The sequence below is a fragment of the Pelodiscus sinensis genome, chromosome 4 (genome assembly GCF_052426305.1).
Source record: "Pelodiscus sinensis isolate ZL-2025 chromosome 4, ASM5242630v1, whole genome shotgun sequence".
NCBI classification, from domain to species: Eukaryota; Metazoa; Chordata; order Testudines; family Trionychidae; genus Pelodiscus; species Pelodiscus sinensis.
Genome location: NC_143055.1, coordinates 106,744,988 through 106,763,631, shown reverse-complemented (window position 1 = coordinate 106,763,631; position 18,644 = coordinate 106,744,988). Strand labels below are relative to the sequence as shown.

Here is an 18,644-nt window from a genome sequence, read left to right as displayed (position 1 = left end):
CACAAAGAAGCTTCTTGGTAGTCACGAAGAAGCTAATAATCACTCTGAACCCTAAAATCTCATTGAAAATAGTTGAAAGTGTGGTTTAGAGTTTTTTGTTCAATATATAACATGTTTCGTGGACTGTTACTGTCCGATTTTGAAGTTCTCAGCCATTTTTACTTTACAAAGTACACCTGTGCAGTATACAGTAAGAGAGAGGCACGTATCTATGCCATGCCGAATGTCCTCTAGAGACCATTGTGGTATCAGAGAGAACATAGCAATCATCACTCTTACACTATGGATAGTTGACATTTCAACAACTTCAGCACAACACAGCTGGCACACCTAATAGCTCCAAATACACACATGCTCTCTCTGCAGCGCCACCAAAAAAAAATCCATACAACTCTCTCAGAATGACACAATCCATACATAAATCAACATAACCTTCTCAGCGCAACACCCACATCCTCCCACCCTCACTTATACTTACCCTACAATTGACTGGCATAGCTGCAGATTTGTTGCTAACATTACCATATAGTCATCCTACTATTTTAATAACGGGAGATTAAAAATCTGTGGCTAACACTTACAGTTTTGACTAGCTGAGTCGTCATGCATACTTCCTTTTTGTATTTTGTTCTGTTTTGGTTGCTGTATTTTCCTGACTTGTAAATAGTTGTATTTCAGATATTGATGAATGCCTTGAAGGTGGTCTAGGTACCTGTGGCCAATCCTGCATCAATGTTCCAGGGTCCTATCTCTGCTCCTGCTTGCCTGGCTACACACTGGACAATGACAGGTGGTCCTGTTATGCTGATGGTGAGATGATATTTTTAAATGTCTGAAAGGAGCTTTATCATTTTATCTAGTGGTTAGCCCCTGTTCACAATGCAAAAACATTCCAGGTGAGGCTGCTCCTAGCACTGACCTGACATAACTCAGCTACAGGACAATGACTGGGTCAATTTCAGGTGCTGATTAAACAACTGCCATAACTAACCTAACATTCAAGTGGAAAGTGAGCTGACTGGAAGGGGCTATGCTCTGGTGTTAGCATGACAGCTCACACACAAAACATAGGGTGTGGTTGTGGTAAGAAAAGGGAGCATGTAAAAATGAGCCCTTCTTACTTAACAGACTCTGTCTGTTTGCAGTGTCATAGCATCCACCTGTTCATCCATCCTTCTCCTAACTAGCTCTCCCAATATTCTTCCTCCTCCAAAAAATCATGCCCATCACATTTTTCACTCTGTGAGTTTTATCTTTTTCCCTTACACTCTGTCAGCCTTTGCTATTTGGAATGTCACCTCTTTGGGGCAGAACTATCTACTCCTTTGTTTGTACAGCTCCAGCACAATGGAGTCCCAGTCTTGGCTGGTCCTTATGCACTACCTTAAAACATGATCAATCATAATACATTCTGTCATGTTCAATACTGTAATACCTAGCACTTACAACCAAATCAAGTTTGAATACATGTTACTCCTGGTAGCTTCCTGGTGCCCGTTTAGCTAAGGAAGACAGAACTCGATTCAGTCTGGCCCACAACTCAACAACAGAATTATTAGCTCCTATCCAGCTTCATCATACTACATCACACAACTGATGAAGAGTGAGCCAGAAAGAAACAAACTTGATTTTTGGATCCCAGGCTGAGTTCACAAGGCTACAAGCAGTACAAGGAGTTTAAAAGACGTTATCTAATATTTACTTTTAAATTATGTACATTTGAGCTGGAGACCTAGGAGAGGGAAATAATGTAGCTTCATGAGGCCATTTGTGCAGAGATGCTTTTCTGAGAAAAGTCCCATATTAAATTGGAAATTATACCTCATTAAATTGGAAACTATGTCCTCCACATCATTGTTTTTTAAGGATCATTTCAAAGGTTAAAACACTGTCCAGGAAGGCTCCTGGAGCTGTTGTTTGGGTTATTTGCTGAGCTGCTTTATATAAACAATACAAGTGTCAAGCCCTAGTCCTGTATATTTTATTTAAGTTATAATGTGTGGACAGTCAAAGGAGAAGTAGCTTTTCACTTGAATTGTTGTCAAGGTGGGTCAGAAGCCTTATAGCTCATATCTCCATCTCTGGATATACAGTTTTCGGTAGGAAGAATACCAAACAAAATTCCTTCCTGTTATACAGGCTACAGTAAGCACTTTGGGGCAGAGGCTTTCTCTTTCTGTTTGTTTGATCAGCACCTTATACAATGAAGTTCCAAACTTGATTGATATCTCTGGATGATAGCATAATATACATATTTAAATAATAACAGAACAAAATTCCTCAATGTGTTCAACTCCACTTCAGTTGGAGTCCTCAGTTAAACTACTGTTGTAAGAAATTCGTCGACTGGAGAGGACAAGAACAAAATATCTATAAACTCTTGGTCTGTGGAGTAATTGGCAAAATTGCAAGCAGTACAGCTGCGAGATTCCTGAGACAAATCAACCTTGCTTCAGTTCAACATTAATTTACCATGTACGTAAATGAAGTCTACATAGCTGAAATACTCTCACATGGATTTGCTCAGTGCAAACAACAGAAAAAGAGAGTCACTAACATCTTAGAAGCAGCTGTTCTAATTGGGTAATACCTTGAAAATGCCATGTACAAAACAGCCTATAATACAAATCAGTGTGCTGGTTAACTTTCTCTTGTTCAACAGTAAACCAAATCTTGGGTTCTGGTAAAAAACTGCGGCCTAAACCTGCTATTTGAAAGCAGAATCAAACTCAGAATCTGGAGGGATTAAGGAGTCCCATTATCTTGTTCAGGCACAGAGTTTTATTTGTCTGTCTTCACCTTACAAGTGTTATGCATCTTGAAATCATCTAGTTCAAGTGTATAGGAATGATGACAATGGAGTTTAGAACCAAAGCTTATGTCTAGTTTAAAATTATAAAATTCTATTAATCTTTTAAGATTAAAACCGATGTATGAATAAGTACATATGAATGTTAAAAGCAAGTCAGTGAAAACTGGTGGTAGAGTGTGAGTTTAAGGGATTTTAAGATTTCCCTTGCAGTATTAGAAACAAAACCCAAGACGTGACTGGACAGTTGTTATAGTTGTAACAGATTTCAGGATGATATCCATGTTACACATTTCAGGTGCATCTTCCACCTCTTTGTGTGCTCTGACCAGTTTCAGACACCATTTCATAACCTGCACATAGACTCTGCCATTTACGTTTTTATTTCTTTCCCTTCCAAATGTGGTTTTGGTGGCCAATTGATTATTAGGCAGCGCACTGATATGCAAAACAATTTAAAAAAAATCAAAGACTGAATTGTGACTGGCCTGGTGAAGCTCCTTGACTCACCAGCATACTAATGGCTTGTACTATCTGAGTGAAAAGAAATGTGTACTGCTGACCATGCTGCACATATCAAACTGGCTCTGTCTGGGTATGGTAATGGGGTTGTTATACCTCCCTCATCCTCTCTGATTCTAATTAGTGTTTCTAGGGCTGTGCTGTTGGGAATGCATAGTAATACTTTTCTATCAGGGTAAAAAGCCTCTCTGTTAAACATCCTCATCTCTGAAAAAAAGAAATCCACAAACATTTTGAAATATGGAAATGCACAATTAGGCACCCAAACAACCTTAACTCTGCCCTATAAGGGCACCATAAGGGGAAAATAAATCTAGCAAGAACATACATTGTTTTAATGTAATCTGGGGCCACAGACACTCTAATGTACAAATCAAAGTTATATGATTATTTCATGGTATCACCAGAGGGCAGAGTTAAGGCTGTTTGGGTGCCCTAACTGTGCATTTCCATTCCTTGCATTTAACCTCAGGTCTGGATTCCCAGTGTTTGGGATGCTTGCAGCACTGAGGTAGTGATGGTGCTCTCAATCATAACTCCATCCTATTGTGGATTATGTCTGGGAATGAATGGTAATTAGTGGTTGCCCAAGTCTATATTTGCAGTTATTTGCTGGTTTCTATGAGCTACCTATGCCCAGACCTCGCCAGTTTCCACTATTGCTCCCCAGGACCTTCATCCCCCAGTGTACAGATCTGAAGAGACACTCTGGTTGTCTCTCTGGCTACGTCTACACTACGTGATTCTTGCGCAAGAAGACTTTTGTGCAAGAGTTTTTCCACAAAAACTTCTTGCGCAAGAGCACATCCACACCTCAAAGCACATTACAAAAGCCATGTGCTTTTGCACAAGAGAGTGTCCACGCTGCATGGATGCTCTTGTGCAAGAAAGCTCTGATGGCCATTCATCTGTGCTTTTGCCCATAGGGTTTTCTTGTGCAAGAAATCCCTCTGGAACATCCACACTTGCCTTCTTGTGCAATAGCTGTAGTGCTAAAAGCAGTGATGCCTCAGAAAAGGAGGTTTACCTACAGCAGAAAAAGCCCCTTGTTCTGCCATTTAACTGCCCATTTAATTGTGCAACAGCTCATTTGAGGTCTGGACACTTCACAGGTTTTTGCGCAAAACAGTTGTTTTTGCACAAAAACCTTGTACAGTAGACATAGCTTCTGTGTCTAACTATATAGACACAGTCATTCAGGGCTAGTCAGGGCTGTAACCCTCTTTCCCTAGGCAAATGTGTGTAGAAACCCCCATCATTGGCGCATCCAACAGCAGGTCAGGAGCCCAGTTAGAACATTCCCTAGCTGCTGACAGGAAGCATCCCGGATCCCACTCCCAGCCCAAGGCAACCAGGAAAAACTTTCAAGGGGAACGTTGAGATTCCTGAACAACAGCTCTGGAGGAACCTGCAGTCTGCAGGAACATAGGAATTACTGTTTCCTAACGTTTATTTTATGCTGCAGCCTTTTGAGTTTATCAGTAGAATCTTTGTGGTTCTGTGTTATTAAATAGCTCCATATTTATCAGATATCTAGATGAGAGCATTGAATCATTTGCATGAACTCTTCAGATTTCTGGGCCCTCATCTCTAACAGGTATGCTACAGCAGACAAGTAGGCACTTCAATTTGTGGAAATCTTGGCTTCACTTGATAATTACTCTGTTTTGATTTTCCCATCACATGCTAAAGTTCAAAGGTGGCCTTGCACGGTTTCACTAAGACCCAAAATGAGGGTCACCAAAAATAGTATTCATACAAGAAGCTTAAAATGGGGGTGGGATTCCAGCTTTTAGTGTACATAACATTGTGTTCTCAGTTTCATGAGTCTGTGATTTTTTTATTTAACTGACTGTCAACACTAAAAAGTGAGGGGACATTACATTTGTGTAAAACACAGGGAAGTCTGAGACTAAGATGGGCAGTGACCCTTAGAATGCTGACTGTTGAGAGGTATGAATATTATAAGTTCTTCTCAACTCTGTAACTGGCACAGTACTGAAAAAATGTAGTGTAATGAAAGGAAAATATCCATGTATGACCACATTTCTTTCCCCCCTCAGATCCTGCACCATTCCTAATTTTTAGTCATGGAAATGCGATCTTTAGAATTGATAGAGAGGGGACCAATCATGAAAGGCTAGTTGCTAATGCTGGCCTATCAGTGCTCATAGATTTTTATTACAAAGATGAGAAAATGTATTGGGTGGACTCTGAAAAAGGACTTCTGCAACGAGTGTACCTGAATGGCACAAAACAAGAGGTAAGGTGGTAATTTCCATAGAATTCTCCAAGAAAACATGCCTAATGACATATCTGATGTGAGGGGCACCACTTCAGATGATAGTGGTGCAGTTTCTGCTTACCAATTTGCAACTCTAGTGTAGTATCCCTGGCATAGTAGATTTGTCAGCCAACTAAACACAAACCTCCCCATTACTAACCCATTGTTTTTCACAATACAGGACCGTTGCAATCATGGGAGGGGAAGCAATAGAATAAAGGCTAAGGAGAGAAAGTCCAGACACATCTAGGGTTGTTGTTCTTGCAGACAATACTAATTTCTACCAGCTTTGAATAGATCACTGAAATTATGGAATTTTTTCAAATAGTGTTTTTCAGAAATCCAAATGGTCCATTTGAAATGGGGATGGCTAATATGAAGAGAATGCATATAACTCCTCTGACTTTTTGTTTTGAAATGACAAATTGAGAACAAGGGTCATGTGGCCACAAGTGTTACCCTCTTGCTCAGACAGGGTATGTCTACACTGCAGCACTAGCTTGAAATAAGCTATGCAATTTGAGCTATGCAAATTGTATACCTTATTTCAAAAAAGAGCTCTATTCCATCGAGTCCCTTAATCCTCGTGGAATGAGGTTTACCAGGACATCAGAATAGCACGCCCGTTATTTTGATTACATTTCGAAATAAGGGGCACGCTGTCAAGATGTGGAAAACACTATTTCGGGATACCAGAAGTATCCCAAAATTGCGCTGTAGTGTAGATGTACCCAAACAGTGCTGTATAATGCTCTATGTCTGCCTAGATTATGTAGCAAAGAAAAAGGAACTTCAGTGCTTCCGTGACCCAAGATGCTCTCAGTTTTGCAATGAACTGCATGTCCTATGTCTGCATGCACGCCTTATCCTGCATGCAGGGACGAGAAGGATTAGGGCTTTTTCGGTGTGTGAATGGATATTTTATAGCTTTGGAAATAAATGTAGGAAAAAAGGAAAATCTAGGCAACACTGAGATACCCAGTGTTATCTATTTTCAGTTGAGAACAGCACATCCTTGCTCAGAATGACTTAACTCAGTGGTTTGCGCTTAAAGATGTAGGTGAAGGAGAGGGAGAAATGCAGCACAAATCAAGGTGATTAAAAATCAAGAAAGGAAATCCAGTCTCTGTGGTGTTATTAAAACGAAGACAGCCAAGGGATTTAAATGGAAATCTCAATGTGTTTGCAGGTCACTGTTTTGCTTGGTGACAATGGTAATGTGGGTTGTATATTATGTTTTTAATTTCTGTGGACAGAGACTATGCTACATTGAAAAAGGTGTTTCAGGATTTGCCATCGACTGGATAAATCAAGATATTATTTGGGCCAACCACCAGAAAGCAACTATTGAAGCAACTGATATGAATGGAAATAATTCCCGAGTCCTTTTAAAGGACATAGGTCATCCCACAAGTATTGCTGTTGACCCTGTGAAAAGGTAACTCTGCTTGCATTTATAAGTTCCAAGAATCAGTATCAAAGTAAATCAAGTACTCTGATGGCTTCCTGGAGGCTAATGGAACAGTTTGCATACAGTATATTGTTCAAATGTCAAATGATTGCTGCAATACCCCAAGAACACAAATAAAGATAAAAAGGGTGGCAGGTGGCAGCAGCCTCCTGGAGTCCAACACAGAGACTGACACGCCCACCTTTCAACTCATTAAAGAAGGGAGAGCTCTAATTGCAAGACAGGATGAGGGAGATTTAGCTCAAGGAGGAGAGGAAAGATGAGGCTATTGTTGTTAGGGAAGGAGCCAAGGATGCCTCAACTGATGGAGGTGGAGAATGTAAGGGAATGAGTTTTATTTTTACTTGGCAAAGCAGGAATGATGCCTGAAAATGCTGAGAAGCTCCAGTCTATGACACAATTTTTATTAAGCATATAATACTTATTTGAAAGTAAGTGACTTTTAAAGAAAAGCTAAAACTCTAGTGGTTTTCTCCGCCTCCCCCCTTTCTATTATGTTTGCCTCTGATTTTGGTTAGCTTGAATGCCACTTGCAAAGCTATTGATTGCTGTTACTGTTCTATAAATGCTAGTGTCTTGGACAGGATAAGAGAGCTTTTCTAGGCTCATGACAATTTACATAGACAGCCATTCATAGATGCATCCCTGCATGGAGATTTGGCTTTTCTGAAGAGAGATTTGTATTCGTAGCATCACAGTGAATATTCTGTGCTGCCTTCTCCTGACCTTGTTCAGCTCTTTCATAGGTAGTTTTAAAAAGAATATGTCAATAACGTATTTTATTAGAGCTTTTTATATACTGAGGCCTCTCATCACCTTTGCAAAGACATTTAAATATTAAAGCTCACGTATCCTCCTCTTTTGTACTTACACATTAACTTTCTTTTCATGCGAACCAGCAATATCTATATTTCTCACAGGGCTGCTGTTTGAGTGTGACTTAAAAAACTGAATGGCAGATCATTTCTTTTCTGTACTGAATGTCCAATTTACTGATTAGGAGGTGCTCACAAGTCCTTGTACCCTTCCAGCCTAAATCCACATAGAAACATTTTATGAATGGAATAATGGAAATATATTTGCTAAACTTTTATGAACTCTGAGAGGAGACGAAGGTATATACATACACCAATGAGTGATCCACTAGGAATTTATTTTAAAGTATTACTCACATGCTGCCCTGTCAGGCTAGTTAGCTATTAATACGGCTTAGGTCCTCCTAGAAGTCTAGTTTCTTACAGATCATATTTATATTATAGCACATTCTGCTTTTCTGAAAGTCCTGATGGTGTTGTATTAATATTAATGTAGTGAGGTCAACATAAGAAGGGCCATACCGGGTCAGACCAAAGGTCCATCTAGCCCAGTATCCTGTCTTCTGACAGTGGCCAATACCAGATGCCCCAGAGGGAGTGAACAGAACAGATAATCATCAAGTGATCCCTCTTTTGTCACCCATTCCCAGACTCTGAGAAATGGAGGCTAGGGACACCATTCCTATCCATTCTGGCTAATAAGTATTGATGGACCTAACCTCCATGAATATATCTAGTTCCTTTTTGAACCCTGTTAAAGTCCTGGTCTTCACAACATCCTCTGGCAAGGAGTTCCACAGTTGACTATGCATTGTGTGAAGAAAAACTTCCTTTTGTTTGTTTTAAACCTGCTACCCATTAATTACATTTGGTGACCACTAGTTCTTATGTTATGGGAAGTAAGAGGAGGTGCACTGTTGTCCAGGTGAACTTCAAGTGGTTGTCAGGCAATCTGGTTTCAATAAGCAACAAATGTATTAAAACTGTTAGCCTAAATGACAGAGAGCCTTGCCGAGCCTCAAGGGTCTTTAAGAGGGGTAAAGAAAATGGCAACAATCTATCAAGAGCAAGACTCAAATTCACACAGATATCTTTTGTGGACTTTCCAGCGATACTGCACAAGTATTGAAGAAGAATATTTGTAAACATTCTGCTTCTGGTAGTCAATTTCTGTGTATCTGACTTTTCCTTCGTGCAACAAATACCTTGGTGTTGCTCAGCTTTTGAATTAGGTGTTTCTGTTCTGGGAGTACTGTAATAAAAATGAGGAATCCCGGAAAAGAGAGGACTAAACAGATAATTTGCACTAAATGTTGCTCTATTTTGCAAACAGTTCTTCAAAAATATGACTCTTTTTCTCCTGTAGGTCTATATTTTGGTCTTCAGACAGCGCTTTATCCAGCATTCACAGAGCAACTGTCGATGGAACTGACATGAGAAGTGTTTTAAGGACCACAGAAAAAATAAAGACCATTTCATTGGATTTTACTGACACGAGACTCTTCTGGATTCAGTATGATAGTGAGGAAGATGTGTCACGCATTGGGTCATGTGACTATAACGGTGGCTCTATACATTTGCCCATACATTCTGCCCGGTAAGTTTTTCTGTGTTGGATAGAATGAAACTAAATATTTTTAGGGCTAGATCAGATAAAGGCGTCTTCATCTTTTTCTTCTTTGAGTTTGGAAACGATAACAATTACAAAGTATAGATAAAAAGGCACACCATTTTCAGAATAGCCAATCTATAACTAGAAGAATATAGGAAAATAGAGTAAACATAACCCATTTTCGCTGCTGTCTGAATAATACTGCTCCTGGGCACTTCTCATCTTCAGAGCTTTCAGCAAATGACAATCCATTAATCTTCAGGACTCTCCTGCTAGGTATGTATGAATTATTATTAGCTCTTCCCTTTAGGCAAAGAAACTGAGGCAAAGAAGTGATTTGCCCCAGGTCACAGGGCAAAAAGAGAACCCAGGAACATAGGCTCCCAGTCAGTGGTCAGACCACCAGACTTGTCTTCCTCTTCTGTCTGATCAATATATATATAGTCTTGCTGTCCCCTTCAGCTGATGGTTCAGGAAGCTTTCCTGACCCTAGAAGCACTAGATCTACATACTGTCCATTTCTCTGCTGATTTTATTACTATGCCCAGTTACAGAGAAAAAGACCTAGTTACAATGAGTGTGTCTGTTATTATGGTCCTCATAAGCCTGGTTTACACTGGAAAATGTTGGTATGGCAAGCACATGTGCATGTTCCTTTTGCTTGATTTAAGGCCACTCTGTGGTAATGTACTGACTGCAACATGAATAGAAAGTTGCACTCCTGTTACTATACCAGAATGTTACTTTTTTCTAATGAACTTCTCCGTGAGGTCTGTATAAGCAAAGATCTATCTCGACACACTGCAGGAATTGCTTAGGAATGGTTCCTCTCACCTATTGACCTCAAGATGTTAGGGGAAAATCCCCTCTTTCAGTACCAACTGTCCGCTCCTCTGGGTCCTGGTACATCAGTCCTTCTACTACTTCCCCATCTTATGTTCCAGCCAAATACTGTTTTCCCTACCCCCTGCCATTCTGTACACTTCCTGAGAATGGGTGAATGCTCCCAAGTGATGGACACTTTAGGAGCTGTACTAGACTGAGCTCCTTTTTCATGCACTTTAAGAAGTGCAGAAGAAAAACCAAGACTGTAGATTTAAGGAAGTCTGTATCTTCTGTCTTAAGATACCCATGCTGGGGGTCTTCTAGGAACTGTGGGATAGTTATCTAGAAGATTATTAAAGGTATTTAGATGCCTAATGATGCAGATATACACCCAGTGGGACACTTTTAAAAATCCCCCTAGGTGTTTGTCTGCATGTAAAATATCTGGGCTTTAGCTGCTGCAATGGTGCAGGATAATTGTTGAAATACATTGCAATAATACATATAAAAAGGATACCTAGTATGGATGCCCTGCATCATTGCAATTTATATCAGTAGACTCACACCAGTGGAAGTTGCAGTGGGGCAAATCTCTGTTGTAGACAAGATTGTATCACATCCTGGTATACCTAATATACTCCTCAGACAACTCCTGTCTGGTCCATAATCTGTTACGGCTGTAGGTTTAGAAATCGGAAGGTTTTATGTAAATAAAGTGCTATGTTTCAGTATGCATCCAATTACCATTAAATGTAAGTTTCTCTGGACACTTTGAAATCTCTCTCAGCTGCTCCCACTGAATTTACCCATATCTTGTCAACCCAGTCCTCAAATCCCCCTTTGTTTCCCTGTGTTCCCTAGGGCAATATTATTTTCCCTTGAGCTCAGGAGGGGCATTCTCCTTCCTCCTCCTCCCCTAAAGTATATGCTGGGAAACGGAAGCCAGCATCCTGCTCTTACTAGCCAGCAATGTAGAGTTTCCAGCCTCTCTCTTGCTCCTGAAGAGGTAATAGAAATCAGTAGTATGTCAGAGAAATGGGGATGCTTAATAGACATAGCTCCTTCCACAAAGGCACAAGACACAATGGGTTGTCCATTTCAAGCCATGGGTTCAACAGAATTCACCACAATTACCAGAATTTTCTCTGTGACAGTCCTGATCAACTACTCACGCAACCTGCAGGAGTTGTTAGTAATTGTTCGGGTGGCCCCACTGTATGTGCAGTATGTTATGCGTTATTCCATTGGAGGTGTAAGTGACATTTCAGTTGTCACACTGTATCTCACAAACCACTCAATCACATGGTCATACATTTTAATTTCTGATAAAAAGTATATTAGGGTATTTGAAGCAAACACGGTTGATCTAGGTCAGTGGTGGGCAACCTGTGGCCCGAGAGCCATGTGCGTCCCATTGGGGTTCTATGTGTGGCCTGTGAGACATTTGGTTTACCATTGTCCATGCACAGGGTTGCCAGATTCTGCTGGTTTTCATCCACATAGGTGTTTTCCTATGATATTACAAAAGTGATACGCACTTAAAGCAAGGGCATGTGAAGTGAGGTGTGTGCTGATTGCATACAGCATTGTGAGACCGTGTGTATCTTCTGCATCCAATCCAAGTGTAGCTGCAGTTCAGTCGGCCCACCCCGCAAATTCTAGGTACACTAGCGCAGTTAGCAAAACTACCGTAACCCAGGAGACCATCTTGGTTATGACAATCTTGCAGCCCAAAGATGGAGGAGGGCCACTCATGCAGTCCACTCACTAGTCTAGGTTGCCCCTCGTTGATGATGCAGATATTCCATGTTTTCAGGAGACATTAAGCAAATGATTGAGTAGGCATGAAATCAAAGTCACTTACTTGTTATTTCCTCTTCACTCCAGACACCATTTATTTGGCATGTCTTTGTTTGCGGAGCACTTGTACTATTCAGAGCTGAAAACTGGCATCATCTGGAGAGCCAATAAATTTACAGGGAAGGTTATAGTCACAATCAGCTTGAAACCATTTTTGCCACCTACTGAAATAAAAGTGGTACATCCATTTAAACAGCCTGGTACAAGAACAGATGTTCAAGATTTTGGTAAGTCACCCATAATGACATTCTTATGTTTATAAGTGTATTATCACACACTCCATCTGACTTTTCAGGATAGACTTTTCCTCAGGAAGAGGTCTGACCCCTTTGAAGTTGATGAAAAGATTCTCATGGAGTGCAGCAGGGCCAGCATTTCTCTAAATATATACATGACTTTAACAGGAACTTCAGTTAGATTGTTCACTGCATACTTCCTATTAATTTATCCTATTAATTTAATAATAAGAACATCTGCGTGAACTAATTGTTCTGTGTGTGTCCCCATATTCCTAAATATTTCAAAGATACACCTTTGCAACTCCCTTGTAGGCTTTCCCTTCTGGACTTTTCATTCTAAGACATAATTGAATACAGTACCTTACTAACAATCCTAAATTGTTCTGAGAAATCTATGAAATATCCAACCAATAGGTGTGAGTCTGCGTGACTTACAGTAAGTCACCTCAAAGTGTGATTGCATTATGGATATTTTACTGTGGGATGAGAGGATGAATGTAAGTGAAGGTATAACACAGGTGTTGTCATTCTTTGCCCACCAGCACAACATAGTGCCTAAATACCACAGTGGTGGGTACACAATAAATGCCCAGAGATAAGAAGAAAACGGGGCCTGACTTTCCACTGTCTTACACCTTATGTAGTCATTTATACCTAGACAAAATGGGTGTGAATTGTTACTAGTTAGATGCAGTGGTATTTTTCACTTATTTTGTACAAGTGTATAAGGAACTACCTCCAATGCAAAACTGTGGCAAATCAGAGACCTGCGAAGACACTGTGTAGTCCTAAAGAGCACATGGAAGGTGAAGAACATGAGATTCTGAGCAACTTAGTAAGCAGGAGTAAGAGGAACACAGAGTGTTTCTTAGCAAAGATTATAATGTAAAAGAACCCTCTTGAAACACATGTTAGTAACCACCCCATGACGCTTATTAACTTAATCTCTCTTGTCCTTCTTTTAACCCTTCTGTCCTTTCACTCCACCTAACGTCATATTTGGACCCACTCCCCCTTCTTGTGTTATGGGGTAATAGAAACCAAGATCATTAACAAGACGTATTTCCCGTGGAGATGTCTAAATTTCATTTCAAACATTTGTCCTGCTGCAGTAGGGATAATTAAAATCAAATGGCAAGTGCTTGCATGAAAATAAAACATCCATCCATGACCTTAAAGGAGCCAGTTCCTGTATTCAGGGATTTTCACAACATGTTACTTTGAATCTGGTACAGGTTGTACTAATCTGGGACTCTGGTCTAGCAACACCCATGGTCTGGCAGGACCATGGATGTTTCTGGACCACAAAGCCCAGAAACCGGGAAGTCTGGTGGCAGGGAAAGAGCATGTTAGCGGGGGCTGGCAATTCAGCCAGGAGTCCCGTGCTGGAGGTGGGGGCAGGCAGCACAGTGGGGAGTTCTGGCCCCAGTGGCCAGGGAGCTCCGGCCCCAGAATCAAGCAGCTGCAGAACTCCCTGGCTGCTGCTGGGGCCGGAACTCTGCAGCCACCTGGCTCCACAGCCGGGGCTGGAGTTCTGCAGTTGGCGCTGGGGCCAGAGCTCAGAGGCCAGAGCTGGGGCTGGGGCCAGGGCCAGGGCTCCCTGGCTGCTGCTGGGGCTGGAGCTCCTCAGTTGCTGGGGCCAGAACAGAGCTGGAACTCTGCAGCTGGGGAGCGCCAGCCCCTGCAGCAGCCAGAGAGCGCTCCAGGCTTCACCCCGACCACAGAGCCAGGCAGCTGTGGTGCTCCAGTCACAGAGCCAGGGAGCTCTGGCCCTGGCACTCTGGCCCCAGCAAAGCTGAGCCGGTGGCAGCTAGAGAACCACAGAGGGCTGGGGCAGCAACAGGGCTGGGGCAACCTGGGCAATTAGGGGAGTGATCTCCTTTGGTCCAGCAAAATCCCCTCATTCAAGACTGGTCAGGTCCTGAGGGTGCTGAACCAGAGAGTTCCAACCTGCAGACTGCAGCATTCCCTTTGAAAACACACACGCCAAGTTTAGGGTAGGTTTGTGGTTCAGAGGGAGAAGCGTCAGCATCTTGCATAGCCTGATGTAACTAAGTCCTGAGTTGGTATTAATAGGATGTGTCTGCATATCCGTATGTGGGAGAAGGAGGGAGAAGAACCTGGAAACAAGAATGCTAGTTTATAACTGCAGACGTATGAATTCCAGGAGTTGTCAACTGGGTTATTATAAGCATTCCCTTGAGGCAAAGTACATAATGTAAAGCTTATTGACCCTTTTACTTTTCTCATAGGAGCATAAATGTATTTCCCTCCCAGAGTGTACACTGCTTTTCAGTATCCACTTTTCAATTGAAAACAAGTTTTTCCCATGCTTGTGTTAGCGGATACATGGCCAGCATTTTTAAATGCTTCATGCTGTCTGCAGCTTTGCAAGGGCAACTTGGGTAGAAGCATGAAAGTACGTGGTACTTGTAATGTGTTTTTTTTCTTTTCCCAATCGCTTCTTATTGTACATGGGGAGAAAAAGAAGCTTACCTTGCCCAATCCAGATGAAGCTTTTTACATGTGCATTGCTTAGCTTATCCACTCCAAGAATCAGGATTGAGAAGACTAATTAGCCCAGAGCACAAATGAGATTTATAGGGGATCTTACCACAGGCAACCTGGAGAGGAGAGCATGAAGGCTCTAACTGGATGCCCTGTGGAGGCTAAGTCAATGTTTGCTGCAACACAGCATTAAATGTGAATGATCAAACCTTATTTAAAACAGTAACACAGATGGCACGTAAGTTCTCCTCAGGTACAAAAGTACCTGAAAGGAAATGTTTATCTACTACAACTCCTGCCGAAGACCAAATCTGGGTTACATGCTGCAAGCTTTTCCCCTTATACTTAGTGACTGGTATGAGAGAAGACCTCTACCATCCCCTTTTTTCTTTCACAGGACAATCTTGAGTTTGGCATGAGTGTTTCTTTCATGACTAACTGAATATTAATTTGGCTTTGGATTTGAGGTAATGTACTCCCACAATGTCATGCTGTAAATACCACAACCTCCTGATGCAACAACTTTGTTCTGTGGGGCAAAGTCTTTCTCCCCACATGATAAAGAATCTGAGGAAATAGTTTCATATTCAGCTGCTGATAAATGTACAACCTCTCTGGAATACTTGCCCACTTCTACTTAACATTTTATTGACTGTCAGCATTGTACTAACGTTTCAAAGGCTGATTTTAGCTTTTCATCTTTAATTATCTCTCTCTTCCCTGCCTCTGAGTATGGTTCTGATCAAAGGGATATTGGTGTCATGCAAAACTTAGCCCAAAATTAGGGTTTATTGCCAGAATTTTCAAATATGGGTATCTAAAGTTAGGTTCCGAAAGCCATACATAGACACCTAAATAAAAATGTTTTGGTTTTCAGAGGTTCTGTGTATCTATAACTCCCATTGCCCTTAAATCAGAAATGGAAAGTGATTCATTGTTTTAAAATGAGACCAATAGCCATATTTCCATGATGTTTTTTAAAAGGTCCAGTGGAAGCTAGTCATAGTGTTGCTAATCTCTATGAGACAAGCAGGTCATATTCTGACACCTCCAACCAAACCTGAACCAACATCTTCATTCACATTAGATTAAATAGTCATTGTCAATTTGCCTTTCCACCAGTTGGCCAGCATTTTCCATATTATGACTGGGTAGAATAAAGCATGTGAGATTACAATTGTTAGGCTATTTTTTTCACGTGGTAGAATTTAGAAGGGAATTGGAAATAGTACAAGAGAGCTTATTCATGAGCTTTTTCTCGCCTGTGTGGTCACATAAGGGTTGTTTGCTGCATGCGTGTGGGGGTGATTGCATACTCACGTTCAGCAACAGCAACAGTACAGCTATTCTTTGCCTGATAAAGGGACAGGCAATCCCAGAAGAAGATTAGGGAGATTAAACCAAAAATAATAGTTTGGGAGATAAAAATAAGCTTGTGAGCGCTCTGTCCTAGCTACAGAAGCCTCAGCAGCTGAGGAGAGCTGGGCACAGACAGCTCAAGCAGCATGAAAACCCCTCTCCCTAAAAAGGATATTTGGATAACTGGGTTTTGTTTGAGGGAAGTTCAGGGTGGTGTGTGGGGTTTTTGTGTGTGTGTACGCTGAATGCAGTATAGTAAGCAAGGATGTGTAGCACTTAAATTTTAATGGTTAAGGAACTAGTGTCCATAATAGTGACAGATTTTTTTTTTACCAGCTTCAGGCAATGTTTTTGTCTGAATAACATGTTGCTGGGCTCAGTTAATCTACCCAGCCTGTTTTTATAAACATGTGAGGCACAAACATCCCTTACTGAATTTTAAAATCAGGATCAGTCACTAGCCATCGGTAATGTGAGGAAAATGACCTCTCTTTACAATGTCATTTCCTTGACCTTCTTGTTGTTGTTCTTTATCGTTCTTTTATTATTCTGTTAGAATGGGGGAGGGGACCTTTTTTGGGTCGGGGCTGCTGATCCCCAGAAAAATCAGTTGGGAGCCCTCACACAAGTGAGAAGCCCCTGACAGAGGAGGGAGACACTCTTCACATTTCCCTTGCGCACCAGAGCCTGGATGGGGGGCAGGCTTTTAAATTTTTGTGTGCTCCAGCCCTGCAGGTGGGAGGCTGGGAGTCTGGAGTGCCAGCGCAGGCTCCCCAGTGCTGAGCTTCAGGGGCTGGATCCAGGCAAGCTGGAGGCTGCAGACAGCCCCCAGGCCTGAGGTTCCTCACCCCTGTATTAGAATGTAGTCATTCTGAGAGCTCATGCTGATGAAAGGGGAAGTAGGCAGTGGTGCCTTGGAAATATGAGTATCAGAGACTTGGAGCTGTACTCTCTACTCTGTGTGGAGCCAGTACTGGAAACAAAGCTTGGGGTGTCCACAACAACCTGTGTTGCTACACAAAGAGACTGCTGCATTTTGTCCCAGGTGGAGGGTTAGCTAGGCATGTGGCTTCATTCTTAGATATGAATTGCAGTAATCAAGCTTAGAGTTCATAAATACGTAGGTCATGGTTTTTGGGGAAGAGGTGCTATTTTCTGGCCAGATGCATATGGAAGTGGGTGGGATTTTTGCCAGGGTTGTTTGGGCACCCTGTAGCATTACAGGCCAAAAGAACCCAAGGCTGTGAATTGAATTAACTATCTATGGGCTGATTCTATAAGCCAGATCTCTAACATTTGGTCTTTTGTTGTAAGTAACCACATTTTCTTGGCATAGTGCTTCCTTGCCCTCTGGGACAGCACTTGTGATCAATCATTTTGTAATTGCACCTTATCTCCATTTGCTATACTCAAAGATATCTGTTCTGTAGTGCCTACCCCAACTCTGTCCTTCAGAAAGGTTCTACTCAGTTAGTTATAGGATTCATTCCTGGCTTTGTTTTCTTATCTCTAGACACTCTCTGAAAATAATGGCATTAAGGATACAAAAAAAAGAAACCTTTGGAAATCTCCCTCACTGCTGCCCTCCTGAGTGCCCCATGTTTATTAAACTAATTAATTACTTTACATTTGTGATGGGGAGCTGTCTGATTTTCCTGCTTTTCTCTTTTTGGTTTGGAACATAATGATACTCAGCTACTTAGAGCAGAATCTCTAAGCTGATTCTCTGTGTGTCCTGGGAAGAAGTGGATGTTCTTATCCTATCACAGATGGTGTTTTCTCTACTGAAACAGAAGCTGCTAAGGGCTAGATCTTCCCTCGGCAGAACATAACTCCCATTAATTTTATTGGAAGTTACTTATATACTGCAGAAGGAGAATTGGGCCCCACATCATCACGCATTGCTGCCTTTTATTCTTCACCTGGATTTTGCTTTTGGTTTCCTTGTAAACTCCAGGGATTCTTAGTTATATGACACCTGATATAGTTCTTAGATATTGGAGCTAGATAAGTTGATCCTAAGTATCTGACTGCTGTATGTGTAAAAATGGATTTTTTAGAAATTCTTGCCGCTTTGTATGTCTGTTCAATGAATGGGCTTGTTGTCTTCCTCTTTGAGGACTGCTGTTTTGAGATCAAAGCACTATACTTCCAATAGAGAAGTAGCGTCCCATTTAATAACATACCATCTACTATTGTACAGTGCATGTTAGTTTAAAGTAGATTCCATCTTTCACGCAAACTGAGTCCCAACATGCTTTACTAAGTTAACTGTAGTAATGGAGTTAAAATAATTGCAGAGAGAGATCTTTGTCTATTCAGTAGGATTCACGGGGGACC

General features: G+C 41.4%; 1 protein-coding gene across 4 annotated transcripts in view; it reads left to right on the top strand.

The window, feature by feature from the left end:
- EGF (epidermal growth factor) overlaps positions 1-18,644 on the top strand; it is a 108,833-nt gene that overhangs the window by 10,669 nt on the left and 79,520 nt on the right. For all 4 annotated transcript variants that reach the window (XM_014571590.4, XM_006119278.5, XM_014571589.4 and 1 more), the window contains exons 2-6: positions 679-810; positions 5,395-5,594; positions 6,872-7,053; positions 9,268-9,498; positions 12,226-12,425. In XM_014571590.4, the coding sequence (XP_014427076.3) occupies positions 679-810; positions 5,395-5,594; positions 6,872-7,053; positions 9,268-9,498; positions 12,226-12,425 (945 nt within the window). The remainder of the gene's footprint in view (positions 1-678; positions 811-5,394; positions 5,595-6,871; positions 7,054-9,267; positions 9,499-12,225; positions 12,426-18,644) is intronic.